The sequence below is a fragment of the Suricata suricatta genome, chromosome 2 (assembly GCF_006229205.1).
Source record: "Suricata suricatta isolate VVHF042 chromosome 2, meerkat_22Aug2017_6uvM2_HiC, whole genome shotgun sequence".
Classification (NCBI taxonomy): Eukaryota; Metazoa; Chordata; class Mammalia; order Carnivora; family Herpestidae; genus Suricata; species Suricata suricatta.
Window position 1 is genome coordinate 34439496 of NC_043701.1, and position 17500 is coordinate 34456995.

The following is a 17500-nucleotide window of genomic DNA, read 5'->3' on the forward strand; positions in this document are numbered from 1 at the left end:
AATGTCCATCACCTGATGAATGGATCAAGAAGATGTGGTATATATTCACGATGGAGTACTACATGGCAATGAGAGGGAATGACATATGGCCCTTTGTAGGAAAGTGGATGGACCTTGAGGGTGTCATGCTGAGCGAAGTAAGCCAGGCAGAGAAGGACAGAAACCATATGTTTGCACTCATAGGTCTAACAGGAAAACAGGGGAGACCTAATGGAGAACCAGGGGGAGCGGAGGAGGGAGAGAGAGTTGGGGAGAGAGAGGGATACAAAACTTGAGAGACTACTGAATGCTTGAAAATGAACTGAGAGTTGAAGGGGAAGGTGGAGGGGGGAAAAGAGGTGGTGGTGATGGTGGAGGGCACTTATGGGGAAGAGCACTGGGTGTTGTATGGAAAACAACTTGACAATAAAATATTGAAAAATAAATAAATAAATAAATAAAACATTAAAAAAATTTAAAAAAAATTCTTCCAACTGTTAAATTCTGGAATTCTGGAATCCATAGAAAATAAATAAATAAATAAATAAATAAATAAATAAATAAAAACAGGCAGTTTGATTTGAATGACTTTTCTCTTAAAATATTACATTAAAAATATGAAAACTACTGAATAAAGACATACAGGGGGAAATGCAGTTGTAATTATGATTGCTATCACTTATTGACCACCTGCTGTAGTCTGATGCTTTACATTCATAACCTCAATTTACTTCACTTGAAGTTGGGAATCATCCCACTTTACAGATGAGGGCATGGCATGGAGGTTTAGAAAGATTAAATATGTTACCAAATCACTATGCTCACGACTAGTGGACAGAATTCAAACCTAATGCACTGTTGCTCCAAAATCTAGGTTCTTTAGTATTATGTGTATCTACAACATCTAATATAATACAAGGACAAAAGTACTAATCCGATATCCGCACCCCCACAACCCAACACACATCTACATCAGACGCTACAGGGACACCAATCAATCAAGAGGTGTGTGGGAGCGGAGCAGGATGGAACAGGCAGGGGGCACTAGGGGAAGAGAACAGAACATGATGTCAAGGAGAGTGAGTCTTCTCACCCTGCAACTAGAAAACCCATCGATATGGACACAGTAGTAAGAAGCCTAAAGTGACAGAAGAATTCTCACTGCTCGAAACATAAATTCTGCTCACATTATTCATCAGAGTGGTAACCTTAAATTGCTATGTCTATCACAATTTCTTACAGACAGTTTTACTGAAAACTATCATTTTGGTGATTCTGGCTCCTGAAGATTTTAAAACAGCCTAAGAATGAAGAAAAAACTGGAAAACTTAGGTTTCCAGTTATTTAAAATGATTTTTTTTCTATACAAAAGAGGATGGCTTAATAAACTACAGTATTCCTCTGTTACACAGGAAATAATTTCTATATAAACATCATTAGTTATTGCTTTAACCCATGATTCTGAAACATATCTGATTGAACTCCACTAGCAAATCCTTTAACGTAACAGCTTCTCCACATCGTCAGCAGGGGAGCCCTCAGCAGCTCACTCTGCCTCTCTTCCCCACTGTCCCCTCTTGCGTGGACCATGGGTATCCTTTCCGGTCTTCCTGCTTTCCCCTTGCCTTGCTATAATTTACTTCTCATCATATATCAGCCAAAATCCCTCTCTCTAATTGTAAATTAGGCAATGGCATTTTCCAAACAAAGCCTCCAATTGCTTTCCAGAACACTTAGAAAAAAAAAAAAACAAGTAAAAAAGGAAACACGGAACAACAAAAAACCCTAGTATGGCCTGTGAGGTGCTGGCATTTCTTACCTGGGTCTTGCCTGCCTCTCTGACCTCATCTATTGCTCTCTCTCTACATTTCACTCTGTTATGCTAACTTTCTTCTGCATCTTAAAGGCATCAAATATTTGCTCCCTTTCCAGCTTTTGCTCTGGCTGTTCCCACAACATAGGCGATTTTGGTTGCAGATCTTCCCATGACTTCCTCACTTCCTTCACTCAATGGAATCGAGGGTCACCTCCTCTGAGAGGTCTTTGAGCACAGTCTCAACTCCTGCCCCTCCCCACCTTGGCTTCTCAGATTCCCTATCACCTCACTCGGCTTTAGTTTTCTTAAGAGCATTTATCAGTTTCTGGAACTATATTATTTATTTGTTTTACTTGTTAACATCAGTCTCCCTCTACTGCAACTTCAACTTAAAATGGCAAGAGTAGGGATTTCTTATTTTACTCATCTATCCCCAGTGCCTAGAACAGAGCCTTGTACAAGTTCAATGAATAGCAGTTGATTTAATTGATTATAACAGATTGATGGAGTTCTTGAAGGCATTTGGGTTTTTGCAGGGAGGTTCTGTGGCTCCTGCAGGGCATACTAGTTGTGAGTACTGCTATCCCGTAAGGCTGATGTCTAAAGAATTATAAACTAGTTGATCCTAATGACTGAGTGGCTAATAAAATTTTATATCTTGGCTAAAGACTCTTAGATGTTTTTAGAGACTATATCAGTTAGAGAGGCTATTAATAATTTAGTTTTTGAATTTTATTAATAATTTAGTTAACCTAAGTATCCACTTACCTTTTAAAAGCAGACTTCTATTATACTATTCATTTGTATGGAAAATTAGTGGTATCAGTATGATATCACAATGACATGGCAACAAATACTAAGCACACAGATATTTGATGAATAAATAACCTGTTCACTAACCAAATAATGATTCTTAATTAAGCGAGGAAGGAAATGGTTTTTAAATATTACAGATAAGGGGCAGAGAATAGATGATGTCAAAAAGAGACTCCGGTTAGCAGAAGTGGTTCCCCAAAGCATCTGCATATTAGATTTACTTGGGGACATTTTAAAACTTCCAGTGCCCTGACCACAGCCCCAACCAATTAAATCACAGTTTCTGGAAGGAAGACACAGGTATCGGTCTGTTTCTGAGGCTCCACAGATGATTCCAACATGCAATTTTGGAGGAGAATTTTTAAAAGTAAACTATCACATTGCTCATGAAACAAAGCTTTCATATCTACAATTATTCATCTCTTTTCAATGGATACAAAACTATGAATATGAAACAATCAGTTTTGTACAATTTTGAAAGTTTCATGAGTTTTGAAGTTTTGAGCTTTGTGAAAATTAACTTACTTGGGGGCAGTAATGTAACACATTCAGTGCATCTAAACTGTGTTCTATGGACAGTAGTCTTCTAAACACTCCTAATCTGAGAGTTCTAAGAGGTCTGTGGTCTCTATCTTGGAGACTCATGACTGATGCTAACATGTACGTCAGTTCTGCGATGTCTAGGAACAGAAAAGCCTCTTGAGTCTCTTCTTTAACTCAGTGTTTTACAAATCCATTTGAGAATAAAAAGAAAACAATGACAAACTCTTTTTACAATTGCATTGATTTATTTCAGCTTTCAATAATGCGAGTGGGCTTAGGATTCATCAGGTGCTCTCCATCCCTTCCCACGAACTACAGGCTGCCTGTTTATACACTTAACAGACTTTTTCCAAAATTTGCTTAGTTCAAACCTAAGCTTCTATTTATGCAGCCCCTCGGAACCCAACTCACTGTTCCAGTAGGTTCCTTTGTCTCTTTTTTGTTAGACATTTACAGGGGACTTCTGATATACCAGTCACTTTCCTCCATGCTTCAGTGCTAATCTAATACCCCGAGCTCCTATTGTTCTCCCCATTTTAGAGATGAGGACACTGAGAAACAGAAAAGTTGAATAACTATCTCTAAAGTTAATGTGGCAGAGCTCATCACATTTGTAGGTCATTGCTCGCATCACCCTTTTCCAGGACTCCTTCCCTTGTCGCCCTGTCTATGTGTTCAACCCCTACCATTTCTTTCTTTATTCCTACCCTAACTTAATTTTTTTCCCATAGCACTTACCACTATATATTTACCCAATGTGAAATCTAAGTTTTGTGATGGCAGGGATTTCTGCCTCTCCTATGACTGCTTTGCCCCCAACACCTAAAGGAGTGCCTACAGTGAGTGAGAGCTCAATGTGTATTTCTTAAAGGAGCTGTTCAATGACCAGAACAGTAGTAGTACATGATCTAGGAATCAGTGGACTAGACTTAAAATCTTAAGTAAAGAGTATTCAGCTTTCTTACTGAATTATTTCAAGGATCCATACATAAAATTACTAGTGCCAAAAACTTGTATGATTATGCAATTTTAAAATTCCATGACCACAAAACAATCAAGAAATGATAATGGATGATAGCTTTGAGATGATGACTTGGACTTGTTCTCATTCACTGCTGCTACTACAAATAAGCATCCAAAGGTGAATTCCTAACCAAATGACATGTAATACCAGAAGTAAAGCAATTAAATAATAATTCCTTAATCCTGGATTCAGAGTTTGTGGTGTATCTATTGGGTGACAAGCACTGCACTAAGAATTAATTAAAATTTGATAATTCATATCTAGATTATACATTCTTGGAGCACACAAGGTTTAAAAATTCTAATATTTTACTTATTGGTAAAAATTACATTAGCAGCTTTTTCACACAAAAATAAAAGATCCTTTCAATGCCTTTTCATTTTTTATGCCTAGAAATTAATTTTAATATTAAATAAATAATTATATATATTATAATGTAAAGTAAGTCTACCGTAATTTTTAAAATTAACCTATCTTATTTAATAGAACTCTGCTTATTTTCTAGAGTTACTTATAATTAAAAGTAATAAAAGCAAATTTTGTAGAAGTATTTATATCATCCACATATTTTATTGAACCAATTTGATATTTAATAGTTTGAATTATTGAACTATTATCATGTAAGAGTTTTCATCTTAATTTTCACCTTAAATTTTACATTAAAAAAACTAGTATATGCACATGGCAAAAATAACTGAATCCTAGAGAAAGTCATACGTCGCAAAACTGACTTTCCCAAACCAGACCTGACCTCGTAGTTCTTAGTTCTCTCCGCAGGCAGCCTTTCTCCTGGTTTCTGGGCTATCCTTCAGAGACCTGTGTTCATTTATAATTTGCCAGACCTAACATATTATTGATTTATATTTGACCAGGGGCCTATTTTAACCTGTAGGTATAGTGCCCAGCTTTAAAATGTATGTTTAATGAGCGGTGTACTGAATACATATTTTTCCCAAAAGCTGAATTACAAGGAGCAAAATAGCTATTTGTCTAAAACTGAGACCAAAGGGAAGTATCTCCACTAAAGAAGGAACTTCTGGGATACTAGAGTACATCATATATATATACATACACATATATATATACATAAAATATGAAAGCGTAGATATATTTCACTATAGTGAAATAATGAAAACATAGAATTTATAAAAACCTACTATAATTTCACCATGAAAATTTTTATAGGTGGCATTTTTTACATTTGTTATTTTATTTTACAAAATAGTAATTTCTCAGTTTTCCTCATCATGGAACTTTAATGGGTCAGAATTGACATTCTGCTTTTGAGTGTTCCCTCAAGATATAAAGAACTAACAAAAAGAACTTTAAAAAGACTTATGGCCTAAATGGAAAGAAATTCATTTTAATGTATGCATGCTGGTACACAAAAACAATTCTGTGACAATTAGAATTATGATATAATTTGCTATCCATCTTTCTATCTTACTAACATTTCCTTGAAAACTAACTCAACATGCTTAATATTTCCCTATGTATTTAACTTTTTGTGAGTTATTTATACATAAATTAATCGCATTCACGTTTAACTTTGCAAAGTTTTATTTCTGCCATAATAAATCTAAACATCTAAACGTCAGCTTACTGATGGAGCTTTAGCAGGTAAAACCCCAAAGGAGAGTTTCCCTTCAAGTTACAAACTGAAGACAGCCTGGTACTTAAAAGGAAATACTAAGATGGTAACAATAATTCTGACCCACAGGTGTTGCCCATATTGCTAGTGCTGCTACCCTGATTAGATATAAGGTGATCTATGCAAGCACATGACACGTTAGACAAAAAAATCAAGATGTCAGAAGTGATGCTTAAGTATGCATTTGGCTATTTTATTTTTTTTCAGAGAGAGTGCAAGCAGAAGAGAGAGCAAGAGAGAGAGAGAGGGAATCTTAAGCAACCTCCATGTTGAGCATGAAGCCCAACATGGGGCTCCATCCCACACCCTGGGATCATGACCTGAGCCAAAATGAACAGTAGGATGCTAAACCGACTGGGCCACCCATACATCCGGGCATTTGACTATTTAGGTTTCCATAATCAGACAATGAGTCAAAGCCACCTGATTTTGACTGAATAGTCATCTTAAAGATAAACTTCAGCACATTCCTAACTCAGCATAAAGGACATTATTATAATTTACTTAGAAAGATTTCACAAGGACATTATTAGACTTTACTTGGAAAGATTTCACTTTATTTGTTATTCAACAGTTCTCTCATTCTAAGCTCATCTAATTCTAGAAGGTGTTACTTCAAAATAGTGCTGGCTAGATATTCTAGCATTCTAATCTGTTTGGTCTTTCAGATTGGTAACAAAAGTGTTATATTTTAAATAGCTTTTATAAATCCAAAAACATGTTGAAAGTTGAAATGCATTAAAGTTTTTGCCACATATATTTTGGTATCTACAGTCATAGTAAGCCTGTGAATATATTGTGTGTTGGAATACACTGACTTCTATCTCATGTCAAAAACATATCAAAGTTTGAAGTGCATGCACAATAATTTCCTGTTTTCTAATCTGGAGACAACGGTCTGGGTCATAAAAATGTGTCAATAAATAACTACCAGCTGACATATAAACTGCACTGTCTATGGAGTAAATAGCTTCATAATCAGTATTTTATTTGACATTGATTTACAAATCCATCCTTCTTTTATTTGATTCTATATACCTATAGTCACTTTTTATATCTTTTATTTATTTATTTTTACATGTTTATTCGTATTTTTTACAAGAGAGAGAACAGGAGAGGAGCAGTGAGAGAGGGAGAAAGTATCTGAAGCAGGCTTCAGCCTCCAAGCTATCAGCGCAGAGCCTGATGCAAGGCTCGAACACATGAACTGTGAGATCGTGATCTGAGCCAAAGTTGGATGCTTAACTGACTGAGTCACCCAGGCGTCCCTATATATGCTTTTAGAGATCATACTTTAATTGCCTAATTTACATCAAAATCTAACATTATAGTAATATTCATGATGGCTTTAAATACTTAATATTTAAAATCATGTTCTTTAAAGTGATACATGTCATTTTGCATTATAGAGAAAAATGTCTATACATCTCCCACTCTTATCAAAACTATTATAATTTTGTTACTTCTGTTTCATTCTCATACACTTTTTTTTATACAGTTGAAAGAAGTTGAAACTTTAAAAAGTAGCCTGAGGAAGCTGTGTTAAATCATGGGGATACATACTTCAAATATGGCGTATTTTTAAAGATCATCATTGTGTATAAATCCTACTTGGTGTTCCTGTGGTTATCATTCAGGGATAATCCACCAGCCAACCAAAAACGTGGTGCGAAGTGAACTGGGAAGCTGTTTACATATTTCAGATATAAAAATATCTGAAACAACCAGTGGCTAAGGCAGAAGTAATTTAAGGCTTCCATTATGTAACAATTACTTTTTTACTTTCTCCCATTCAAGTTTGGGATTCTAGTACCACCCTGTGAAATTCCATCCCTCTGCTGTAGCTGGTTTATGTGACACATTCTGTGTTTGTGACACATTCTGTGGCTGATGAGTCTCCATAGTGGCACTTCTCACACTTCCTCATCTAAGCACTGAAAACCACAATGATGACTTGCATGTATTATGTTTAAAATATAAATATTCTTCTCAAACCTAGATGTACTTTCAGATTTATCTCACTTTCATGTTCTCTCTCTTGTGTGTTTAATCTCTCATTCATTTAATGGAGAGTACACAGAGAAGAAAAGGAAAAAAAATGATAATTCTATAAAAAAAAGCTCAGAAATTAGAGTACATTTTCATTTGAAGATCATTAAAATCATTATATTATAATAAATTTCCTTTTTCAGCAAGGTATGTATATATCTGTTTTGGAAGAATATAGTTTAACAAATGTATTTGGACATAAATTATATTTTACTTCTGTGAACTTCTGAGACTGAGTGCAAGCAGGGGAGGGGCTGAGAGAGAGGGAGACACAGAATCCCAGGCAGGCTCCAGGCTCTGAGCTGTCAGCACAGAGCCCAACGCGACACTCGGACTCACAGACCACAAGATCATGACCTGAACTGAAGTCAGATGCTTAACTGACTAAGCCACCCAGGTACTCCTCTGTGAACATCTATTTTAAACTTTCTTGAAATGTTTGTTTCAATGGTTTTACTTAAAATCCTGGTAGATCTCACTTCTCTCTATTGAGGGGAATCTTCTGTGATCAGATCCTAACCAAAGGTTTTATGTAAATTTTACTGAAAAAAAAAAATCAATGGTATAAATTTATTGCTTCAGCTTAGTGTAGTTTCTACCAAAGAAATTCATGTTTATATTGAATTAATTTATACACAACTTTCTTTTTTTAAACCTTATTTCTTCATCTGTCCTCAAATTATATTTATTTTTTCAAAGGACAATAGTTTGTGAATAGAACATTCACTGGTATAATGACACCATTGTTTATTTCAATTCTCTTTAGAATGGTCCAGAAAAGTGGGTTTATTGCCTTGTTTTTCTTCCACTATTTAACCTTTATCTTTCTTGATTTCCTAGGAGTGATTCAATCAAATGAATCAGAAGATCTGAAATTAAGTAAAAGAGGAAATTCTGGGAAAAACATGCCAACTTGACAGCAATGTGATTTAAAAAAAAAAAGTTAAAACATTTACTGCAAAACATTTTATTTATTTTATTTTATTTTTAAAGTTTATTTATTTTGAGAGAGAGAGAGAAAGAGAGAGAATGGAAGTCAGGGAAGGGCATAGAGAGGGTGGGAGAAGAGAATCCAAAGTAGGCTCCAGTGCAGAGCCTGATGGAGTGCTCAAACTCATGAACTCTGATCATGACCTGAGCTAAAAATAAGAGTAGGACGTCCAACAGACTGAGCCACCCTGATGCCCCTACAATATTTTAAATTTCATGTGTCAGAAACAAGATTATGTGCATTTTAAAGAGTGTCATTTATCTGCCTAAATTTTTTTCTATTTAATTATTCTTGACTTTATTTAGAATATTCATAATATTTCAGAATATTCTGAATAAAGTCAAGAATAATTAAATAGAAAAATATTCAATAGAATATTCTGAATGTGAGCCCCTTTGTAACAAATATAATTAGTCCAATTGGTTTAAAGTTTGTTCTAACAAAATTCAAATTCAAATTAGAATATGCTTTTATGAATTTTAAAGATGAATGACTTTTGCCTGTATCAATAATTTTAGCACACAAGGAGTCATTTTGTTTACCATCATTTTTTTAAACTAAGAATGCTTTCCGTTTTCCAAAAGTTGAGTCAAATGATAAATATATACAACTGTATGATTTTTAGTGTTGTGTTATGGTACTATATTATTGTATCATCAAAGTTTTCTTTTCAGAAAAATAAGGGATGCATGGGTGCCTCATTTGGTTGAGCATCCAACATTGGCTCAGGTTATGATCTCCCATTCGTGGATTTGAGCCCCGCATCAGGTTCTGTGCTGACAGCTCGGAGCTGGGAGCCTCCTTCAGATTCTGTGTCTCCTCTCTGCCCCTTCCCTGCTTGTGCTCTCTCTCTCTGTTCCTCAAAAATAAATAAATAATAATAAAATTAAAAAATTAAAAAGGAAGAAAAAATGAATAAGAATTCAATTGACAGCTTTTTAAAGCTATAATTTGCAATATATGCACCAGTAATATTATTTTAGGGAAAATAAGATCAAAATGGTCCCATGATTTAGATGGGATTCTACAAAGCATAGCTTGTAATGGAATAAAGGCTCGTTTTTATATGTGAGAGTTTAAGCATGAAGATCAGGAACTTTTAGGAACTTCTATCTTTTTATTTATTTATTTTTATCTTAGAGAGAGAGAGAGAGAGTGCCTGATGAGGGAGAGGGAGAGAGGATCCCAAGCAGGGTCCATGCTCAGTGTGTAGCCCAAAACAGGGCTTGATCCCACAACCCTGGGATGATGACCTGAGCTGAAATCAAGAGGCTGGCCTTCATTCAACCCACTGAGCTACCCTGTGCTCCCTATTTTTTTTTTAATCAGTTCTCCACCAAAACTCCTATCAGCTCACCTTTGTTAAATGGAATGTTGTTAAGCCTTTCCGCTAATCTAAATCTCTGCAGGTCTTCAGTGCACATTCTACAGCACTTAAATTGTGTGGCCCTTACAAATTATTTTCTGCCATAAGACTAATAAATATACATTTAATATCTAACAAAAACAAAGCAGTTTTACTACACGCCTAAACCCAGTGTGTAGTAAAATCTCTTGAGTTTCAAGAACATGGGCCATGCAGCCATGTTAACAATCGTGTTTTAATAATAAACCTGAAGGTCATAAAAACAAAATTTCTCAAGGTATCAGGCAGACAAGGCATGAAATGGTAGAAGGTGCCATACGAGGAATGGAGTATGCACATTTTGTGTGTACCTTGAGGCAGCGACTGGACAGGAAGTGCCGCCTGGCCAGGTGGGATGGAGATGAGTCCCTGACGCTGAAGGCTGAGCAGATGTTGCTGCTGCTGGAGTTGTTGCATCTGGAGAAGCTGCTGCTGGAAGACAAGCTGCTGGGCGGCCAACTGCTGCTGCTGCTGCTGCTGCTGCTGGTGCAGAAAACCCGGCCCAGTAAACAGCAGGGAACACATGGTCTGCACACCCAGCTCTCAAACAGAGAAATGCACACGCCTTTCAGTGCCCCGGTGAGTTTCTGAATGGGCATCCCATGGTCAACGTTCGAAAGCAGAATGGGAGCAAGTTCTAGATTTTCAGTTGCCTTTCTTTCAAATATTACATAGCAGCAGAGAACCAAGGAACTTGCATGAAAGAGTATGGAACGAGCTTTAGAAAAAGTATGTTACACAAAGTCTCTTTTAAAAAACTTGGCTTATTGCAGATGATGATAATAAGTTTATCTATACTAAAAAATAACACTTCGTAGTGACAGTCAACTTCAACAACACTCTTCTCTTTTTTTCCAATTGAATAAGTTTGATCCGCAGAGGCCCATGAATATGGTCTCTGGTGATCTATTAGTAAACTGGATGTAGCCTTCATAGGACAGGCCTGTTAGCTCTCTCTCTTCCTCTTCTCTCTTGTTGGAATACATTAAAGGCAGAATTATGTTCAGGGCAAAAAGAAGTGCCCTTATAATAAGGAAAAGTATAACTTCCAATTTTGTGAGGCATTACAAGACAAACCAGAGTTCTCTGGACTCGAGGGTATGAGGAGGCAGTCACACTTCAGAGATAGACAAGCTGCTGGGGAAGACCTTTCCTTTTTAGTTTGGGGAAAAGAGAAACTTCTGATGCGCTCACTGGAAAACAGACTGCATAATGGAGCAAGTCATGTGGATTGCCCAGAGCCTCCGGAGAAATAAGGGAGCAATTTCTATTCTGTAGTTGATGGCTGTCTGAAATTCTATTCACAAATCCAAACAGAAACAAAGCCTCAGGAGGTCAAAACTGTTTCCTGTACGTTTGCATAATGGGCAGCTTGAAGACAACGGCTCTGATACCTGCTGATCAATTTAACTACTTCAACATGTTTTGTTTGTATTATGTTTATATTTGATGCAGTTTGCTGACAAGTGCAAGCTAGGCCTGAGAAGCCAGCTTGTCAGTTTGATTTATGAGCATATCAAACTGTAACTTTCTACTCGCCACTCCAAACCTACAGTAGCAGTTCATTAATCAGGGGCCCGTGACTTTGAAATTTGTGTTCCACCGGTGTCTCCCTTAGCCCCCCCACCCCACCCCCCAACCACGGGCTACATTTGCATGCATGTCCTCTGAGCTGCACCACTGAGAAAAATAAGGTTCCCTCACCAACTTAGAGTCTCGGTGAATACAAGATAATCAGTACTTTGTCCACCACAGAGCTTGCTCTTTGTACACTGTGATTCATTAGTGAACATTAGACGACAGACAGCAGCATTGGATTGTAACTCTCAAGTCCCATGCTACAAAAAAGGAGAGCAGGAGAGTTCTACTGTCACTGTTATTAAGCTGGGTAAAAATGTATCATAACGCATCTTTGACAGGAGAGCCTTGCGCTAGGAAGATCTGGGGCCGCGTTGGCCTCGCCGCGCCGGGTCCCCACCTGGCCCCGCTGCGCTCGGCCGGCGAGCCCGCCCGACGGCAGGTGGCTCCTACCTCTTTCGCCTGCTTGCCAGGATGGGGCGGCGGCGGCGGCGGCGGCGGCTGCTGCTGCTGTTGCTGCTGCTGCTGCTGCTGCTGTTGCTGCTGCTGCTGCTGCTGCTGCTGCTGTTGCTGCTGCTGCAAAAGCTGAAGATGTAACTGCTCTTGCTGTTTCTTGTAAAACTCTTGTAGTTGTTGCTGAATAAACCATTTTGACTTTAATAAATAAAGGCAAAAGTTTCATGTATTATAAATCTCCTACACTCTTCTAGACTGGTATATGGTAGAGTATCCATTAAGGTTCACCTCCCAAGAACAACAAAAAATATGCAATGGATGCAAAGAGACAAATCTACATACATTTTTTTCCAAGGCAGCTCTGAAATTTTCCAATCCAGAATCCAAAAAAATCCTAAACAGGAGGGCATGGAAAACCTGTATTCTAATGGGCCAGAACCAAATAAATACCCTATGTGATTACATTGGAAGTCCCAATGGGATATTAAAATAGGTTGTATACTCTACCATTTATAAGAATCAAATATATGGCTGCATAAAATCAGGTTGTTCAACTCTTATTGGGAAAATCATTTAATCCATCAGATGTACAGAAGAATGTCAGATTTAGAAGCAACTGGCCTGTGGCCATGATCCATAGAAGACAGAAAAGTGATTACGTAGATAAGAATTTAGGTAAAGTACATTATTTGCTCTATAATAAGTATGTCTACCACATAAAGTCCACTTTATATACACTCGAGGCCCAATAAGGTTCACATTAGGAATGCTAGTCTTGTCACTAAGAAAGGATAAACTTTCATGGATTCGTGGCTTAGTTGCTTAACTTTGTTTTTATAAGTAGATACTCTCTATGCCTAAACACCAAGTATATTTTGGGAAGGAAAATGTAGGATGTTATCTTCCCCATTGCAACCAAATGACCAGTTTAAATTTCATACTTCCGTGAACAAAAGGGAGCGCTGAAGTGTCAAGGAGTTTTAAAAGCAAGAATTATCTAGAAGTCTCTGCACTTTTGTTGGCAAGTCTACAAATCAAATGTACCTAAGCATCTGAATACTAAACTATTAATTCATTCCATGTTGAAGTTACACCTCTCTCTGCTCTTATTGTAGACTTTGATGAATTTAAAAAGACTAAGGGATCTGAATTTTCAGATTTAGTAGTTCTGCAGTTACAAGGCCACAGGTATGTTCTTGCCTGCTGACCCATCGTCTCTTCAAGTGGAGAGTGACTGGCAAACCTGCCCGTGGCCCTGTTGACAGAGCCACGCTAGGACACCAAAGCAGGTAAGCCACATTACCTGCTGCAGCATGACCGCCTGCTGCTGCTGGAGAAGGGCTTGGAGCTGCTGAGGAGACAGGACTTGCTGCTGAAGAATCTGCTGCATTTGCTGAGGGGTGATCACCTGGGGGGTCATCATGGCCACCGACACAGGCACCTGGGCAGGGAGAGGAAGGGAAGGGGGTGGTCTTAACAAACATCTGCTCACCTGCTTCACAGCTACAGGTCACCACTCGGAAATCCTTTAGAAATGATGGCTGGCAATTTTTATACAATATCTGTCATATTACTTAACTCTTTGATGATACTATTAAAGTACCACAGCACGTAGACACGACCCTTCCAGAGGCATCAGATATCAGATGCTATCTTCACGATCCTTACTTACCTCAGACATATTACACTAAGATGCTGGAGTTTGACTAGCATCGTGAAAAATAGACAATTAAGTGTCAGGTTTCTCACTACTTCATGATTGATCATCTCACCGATGCCACAGTGCTATGAAAGGGAAGTGTTTGGCAATGGTTTAAAGGTATGATTATGATAAACAATAAAGATTAAACAATTTGAAAAATATGCATATACATATCTGTTATCAAAACTAGTAAAAAGAATGTATGTAGAATATACTTGTGCAAACATAATCACTATCTTCAGTGTATGTCAAACATATAAGTATTAGAAAAATACATATTATAATACATATTACTTCATGAGTACATGTCTCAAGTCATATAAGATGTATATACACATGTATTTCCAGAAAATAGCAACCTAGACAGGTCCTCTTAAGGAAAGAATCATAAGCCAAGTATTCTTCTCTAAACATTTTCTTATTTCAAGCTAGGTGAACTTATATCAGGGGGTCTGGAAAGCTAAAGATTATTCAATGGTTATTCATTAAGCTGAAAAAAAGTATTTTTGCTTAAAATTATCTTTCTTTTCAAGGCTCTGAGAAATATACAGTCAGACGAAAAAGCAAATAAGGAGGAAGAGAAAAAAACAGGAGAAAGGGGAAGTGAGGAAAATACAGAGTGAGAAAGAGCTAGTGAGGAAGTCCGAGAGAAGGAGAATGGCTGGCCAGGGGAGCAGGACAAAACCTTGGGTAGATGGTCAGCCCGGACACAGTCAAGCTGTTAGGGGGCATTGCTTGTACGGCATCAAAAAACTTGTCAGTGTGCCCAGTTTGCAACCTTTAAAAAAGCAACGACTTTCTTTCCTAGAAAGAACAATCCATTTTTACTGTAAATAAAAGCATATATTTAAGTAAATACTGTTTTAGAACAAATTCGGGGACAACAATGTGTCTTTGAAAATAGAAAAAGATTAATAGATGTGGTTCCCTATTTTAATAGTCATTTTAACACAGTTCAAACTTTTCTGGCACTTCATGTTATAAAGAAAGAAGAAATTAATGAAAAAGAAGTGAGGAGAGAAAAAAGTAAAAGAAACCCGGGGTGAATAAAGGTTCCCCCCCCTCCCAGCAAACACAAATGCTTCATATTTAATTTTAAGAAATAACTTTGTCTCATCTATCCCATGCTGATATGTCAAGACATGATTATACCTAGTTTTGTGATGAAAAAGAAGTGTTTTGTGATGGAAAAAAACCTCAGTGATTATCACAAATATTTCTGGATTCTTTTAGAACATACTGACAAATTATAGGTTACTACATTTGAACTTATTATAAGAAAAGGCATGCTGAAATGTGTGCTATAAAATTAATTAACCCAATGGGTTGCCCAAGTGTTTAGTTGTTTAAAACTTGAGTGGTCAGTTTACTTAATTGTTTGTTCTTCAGTCAGCAAATAGAATGGTTAGATAAGTAGTTTTAAAAAAATCTACCACAAAGATGCTTTTTCTTCCAATTATTTACATCATACTATCTCTAACAAGGGATCAAACCAAAAATAAGAACCAGAGTAAAACAGAAATGTTAAGTTTTAAAAAGACCACCAATCCAGATGGACAAAAAGACAGACAAATACTAAATATATATAGACAGATACCACATATATATAGATATTATGTATATGTAAATGGACAAATACACACATATAGATATACATACACATAGATATATACCTTCTATAAAGTCAGTTATGGGATAAAAAGTGGCCACACTCTCTTATCTAAGCCCCGTATCACTTTTTAGCATATGGAGAGCTTTCAATTAATTATCTCCACATCTGGCGCTCCTGGGTGGCTTCGTCAGCTAAACGTCCTACTCTTGATTTCAGCTCAGGTTGTGATCTCATGATTCATGGGAATCGTGCCCCACATCAGTCTCTGCACTGACAGTACGGATGCTGCTTGGGATTCTCTCTATCCTCTCCCTGTCTCTCTCTCTCAAAATATAAAGAAACTTGAAAAATTATCTCTATATCTATAAGGAAAAGTACTTCATATGTGACTGATAACAAATTCACTTTTTGAGAAAAGTTTTATGAATGGAGGCCTGTCATAATACACTGCAAATTTATAGTTAGATTTCAGCTTATACAAATTGTAGGACTCTTTAAAACACACACACACACACACACACACACACACACACACACACACACTTTGGGGCACCGGGGTAGTTCAATTGGTTAAGCATTTGACTCTTGGTTTTGGCTCAGGTCACGATTTCACAGCTCGTGGGTTCAAGTCCCCTTCAGGTTCCATGCTGACAGTGCAGACAGTGCAGAGCCTGCTGGAGATTCTCTCTCTCTCTCTCTCTCTCTCTCTCTCTCTCTCTCTCTTTCTCCCCCTCCCTCTCTCTCTCTGCCCCTTCCCTGCTCACTCTCTATCTCTTTCTCTTTCAAACTAAATAAATAAACATTAAAAATATATAAAAAATAAAAGAACACAAACTTTATTAGTAAATATCATATAATATGTACAGAAAATTATATGACTCTATAGCTTGTTGCAACTGTGACTCATGGTGTACAAGCAAATTTGAGCATGTATTCTACCTTTGCATTTTATTTTATTTTATTTATAAAATTTTTTTTCTGCAATGTTTATTTATTTTTGAGAGACAGAGAGAGACAGAGCATGAGTGGGGAAGGAGCAGAGAGAGAGACACACACACACAGAATTGGAAGCAGGCTCCAGGCTCTGAGCTGTCAGCACAGAGCCTGATGCAGGGCCCAACCCAGGAACTGTGAAATCATGACCTGAGCCAAAATCGGATACTTAAAGACTGAGCCACTCAGGCACCTGGTTGTTTTTCACTTTTAAAATGGTTTGTATTTCCCTTATAATGAAAAGTTTATAACATAAAACTAGCCACCATATCCTCCTCCTCCTCAAATCCTATGTATCATATATATATATATATATATGCATATATATATATGATGTTCTGCAAATTTTAAGCAGATTCTATCTTACCCTCTAGAAAACCGCCATCTAAAACTGACAATTTACAGGCATTAAGATAGGTAGAAAGACAAGCAAACTAACACCTAATGAGTCGAACACTCTATTTCCATAAATAAGATGTACTTAAAACAGTTTTCCCTACAACAAATGTCAGTTATAAGTATTATATGTTACATGTAGACAACTCCACTTGCCTTATTTAAAAATTAGTAATTTTCAAAATGCAAAACTCCATTTTAAGAAACTCATTTTAACTAACACACTTCTTTTGCTCCTCCTATATCACTTTTGTTATAATCTCACTGCATTTCTTTGCTATTCCAAATTACTGGAAGAATTTGTTGACAAATATGGATAGAGATTAACTGAGTACATAAATTTTTTTTGGAGATTATGCTACTTTATCAAGTAAAACCAGCATCACGTTTGAAAGTATATGGATAACTTTCTGAAATATACATACTTTCATAAATTCAGTGTTAGGCTTAAGAAAATATTCTCCACTGGATATATAATTTTGTTCATGC

General features: G+C 36.9%; 1 protein-coding gene across 1 annotated transcript in view; it reads right to left on the reverse strand.

Annotated features, from left to right (window-relative positions):
* The window catches only part of FOXP2 (forkhead box P2), a 396567-nt gene that overhangs the window by 49407 nt on the left and 329660 nt on the right, over positions 1 to 17500 (reverse strand). Inside the window, exons 5-7 of the mRNA XM_029924675.1 lie at positions 13612 to 13749; positions 12306 to 12488; positions 10586 to 10757 (exon numbers count right to left, since the gene is read on the reverse strand). Of these exons, the coding sequence (XP_029780535.1) occupies positions 10586 to 10757; positions 12306 to 12488; positions 13612 to 13749 (493 nt within the window). The remainder of the gene's footprint in view (positions 1 to 10585; positions 10758 to 12305; positions 12489 to 13611; positions 13750 to 17500) is intronic.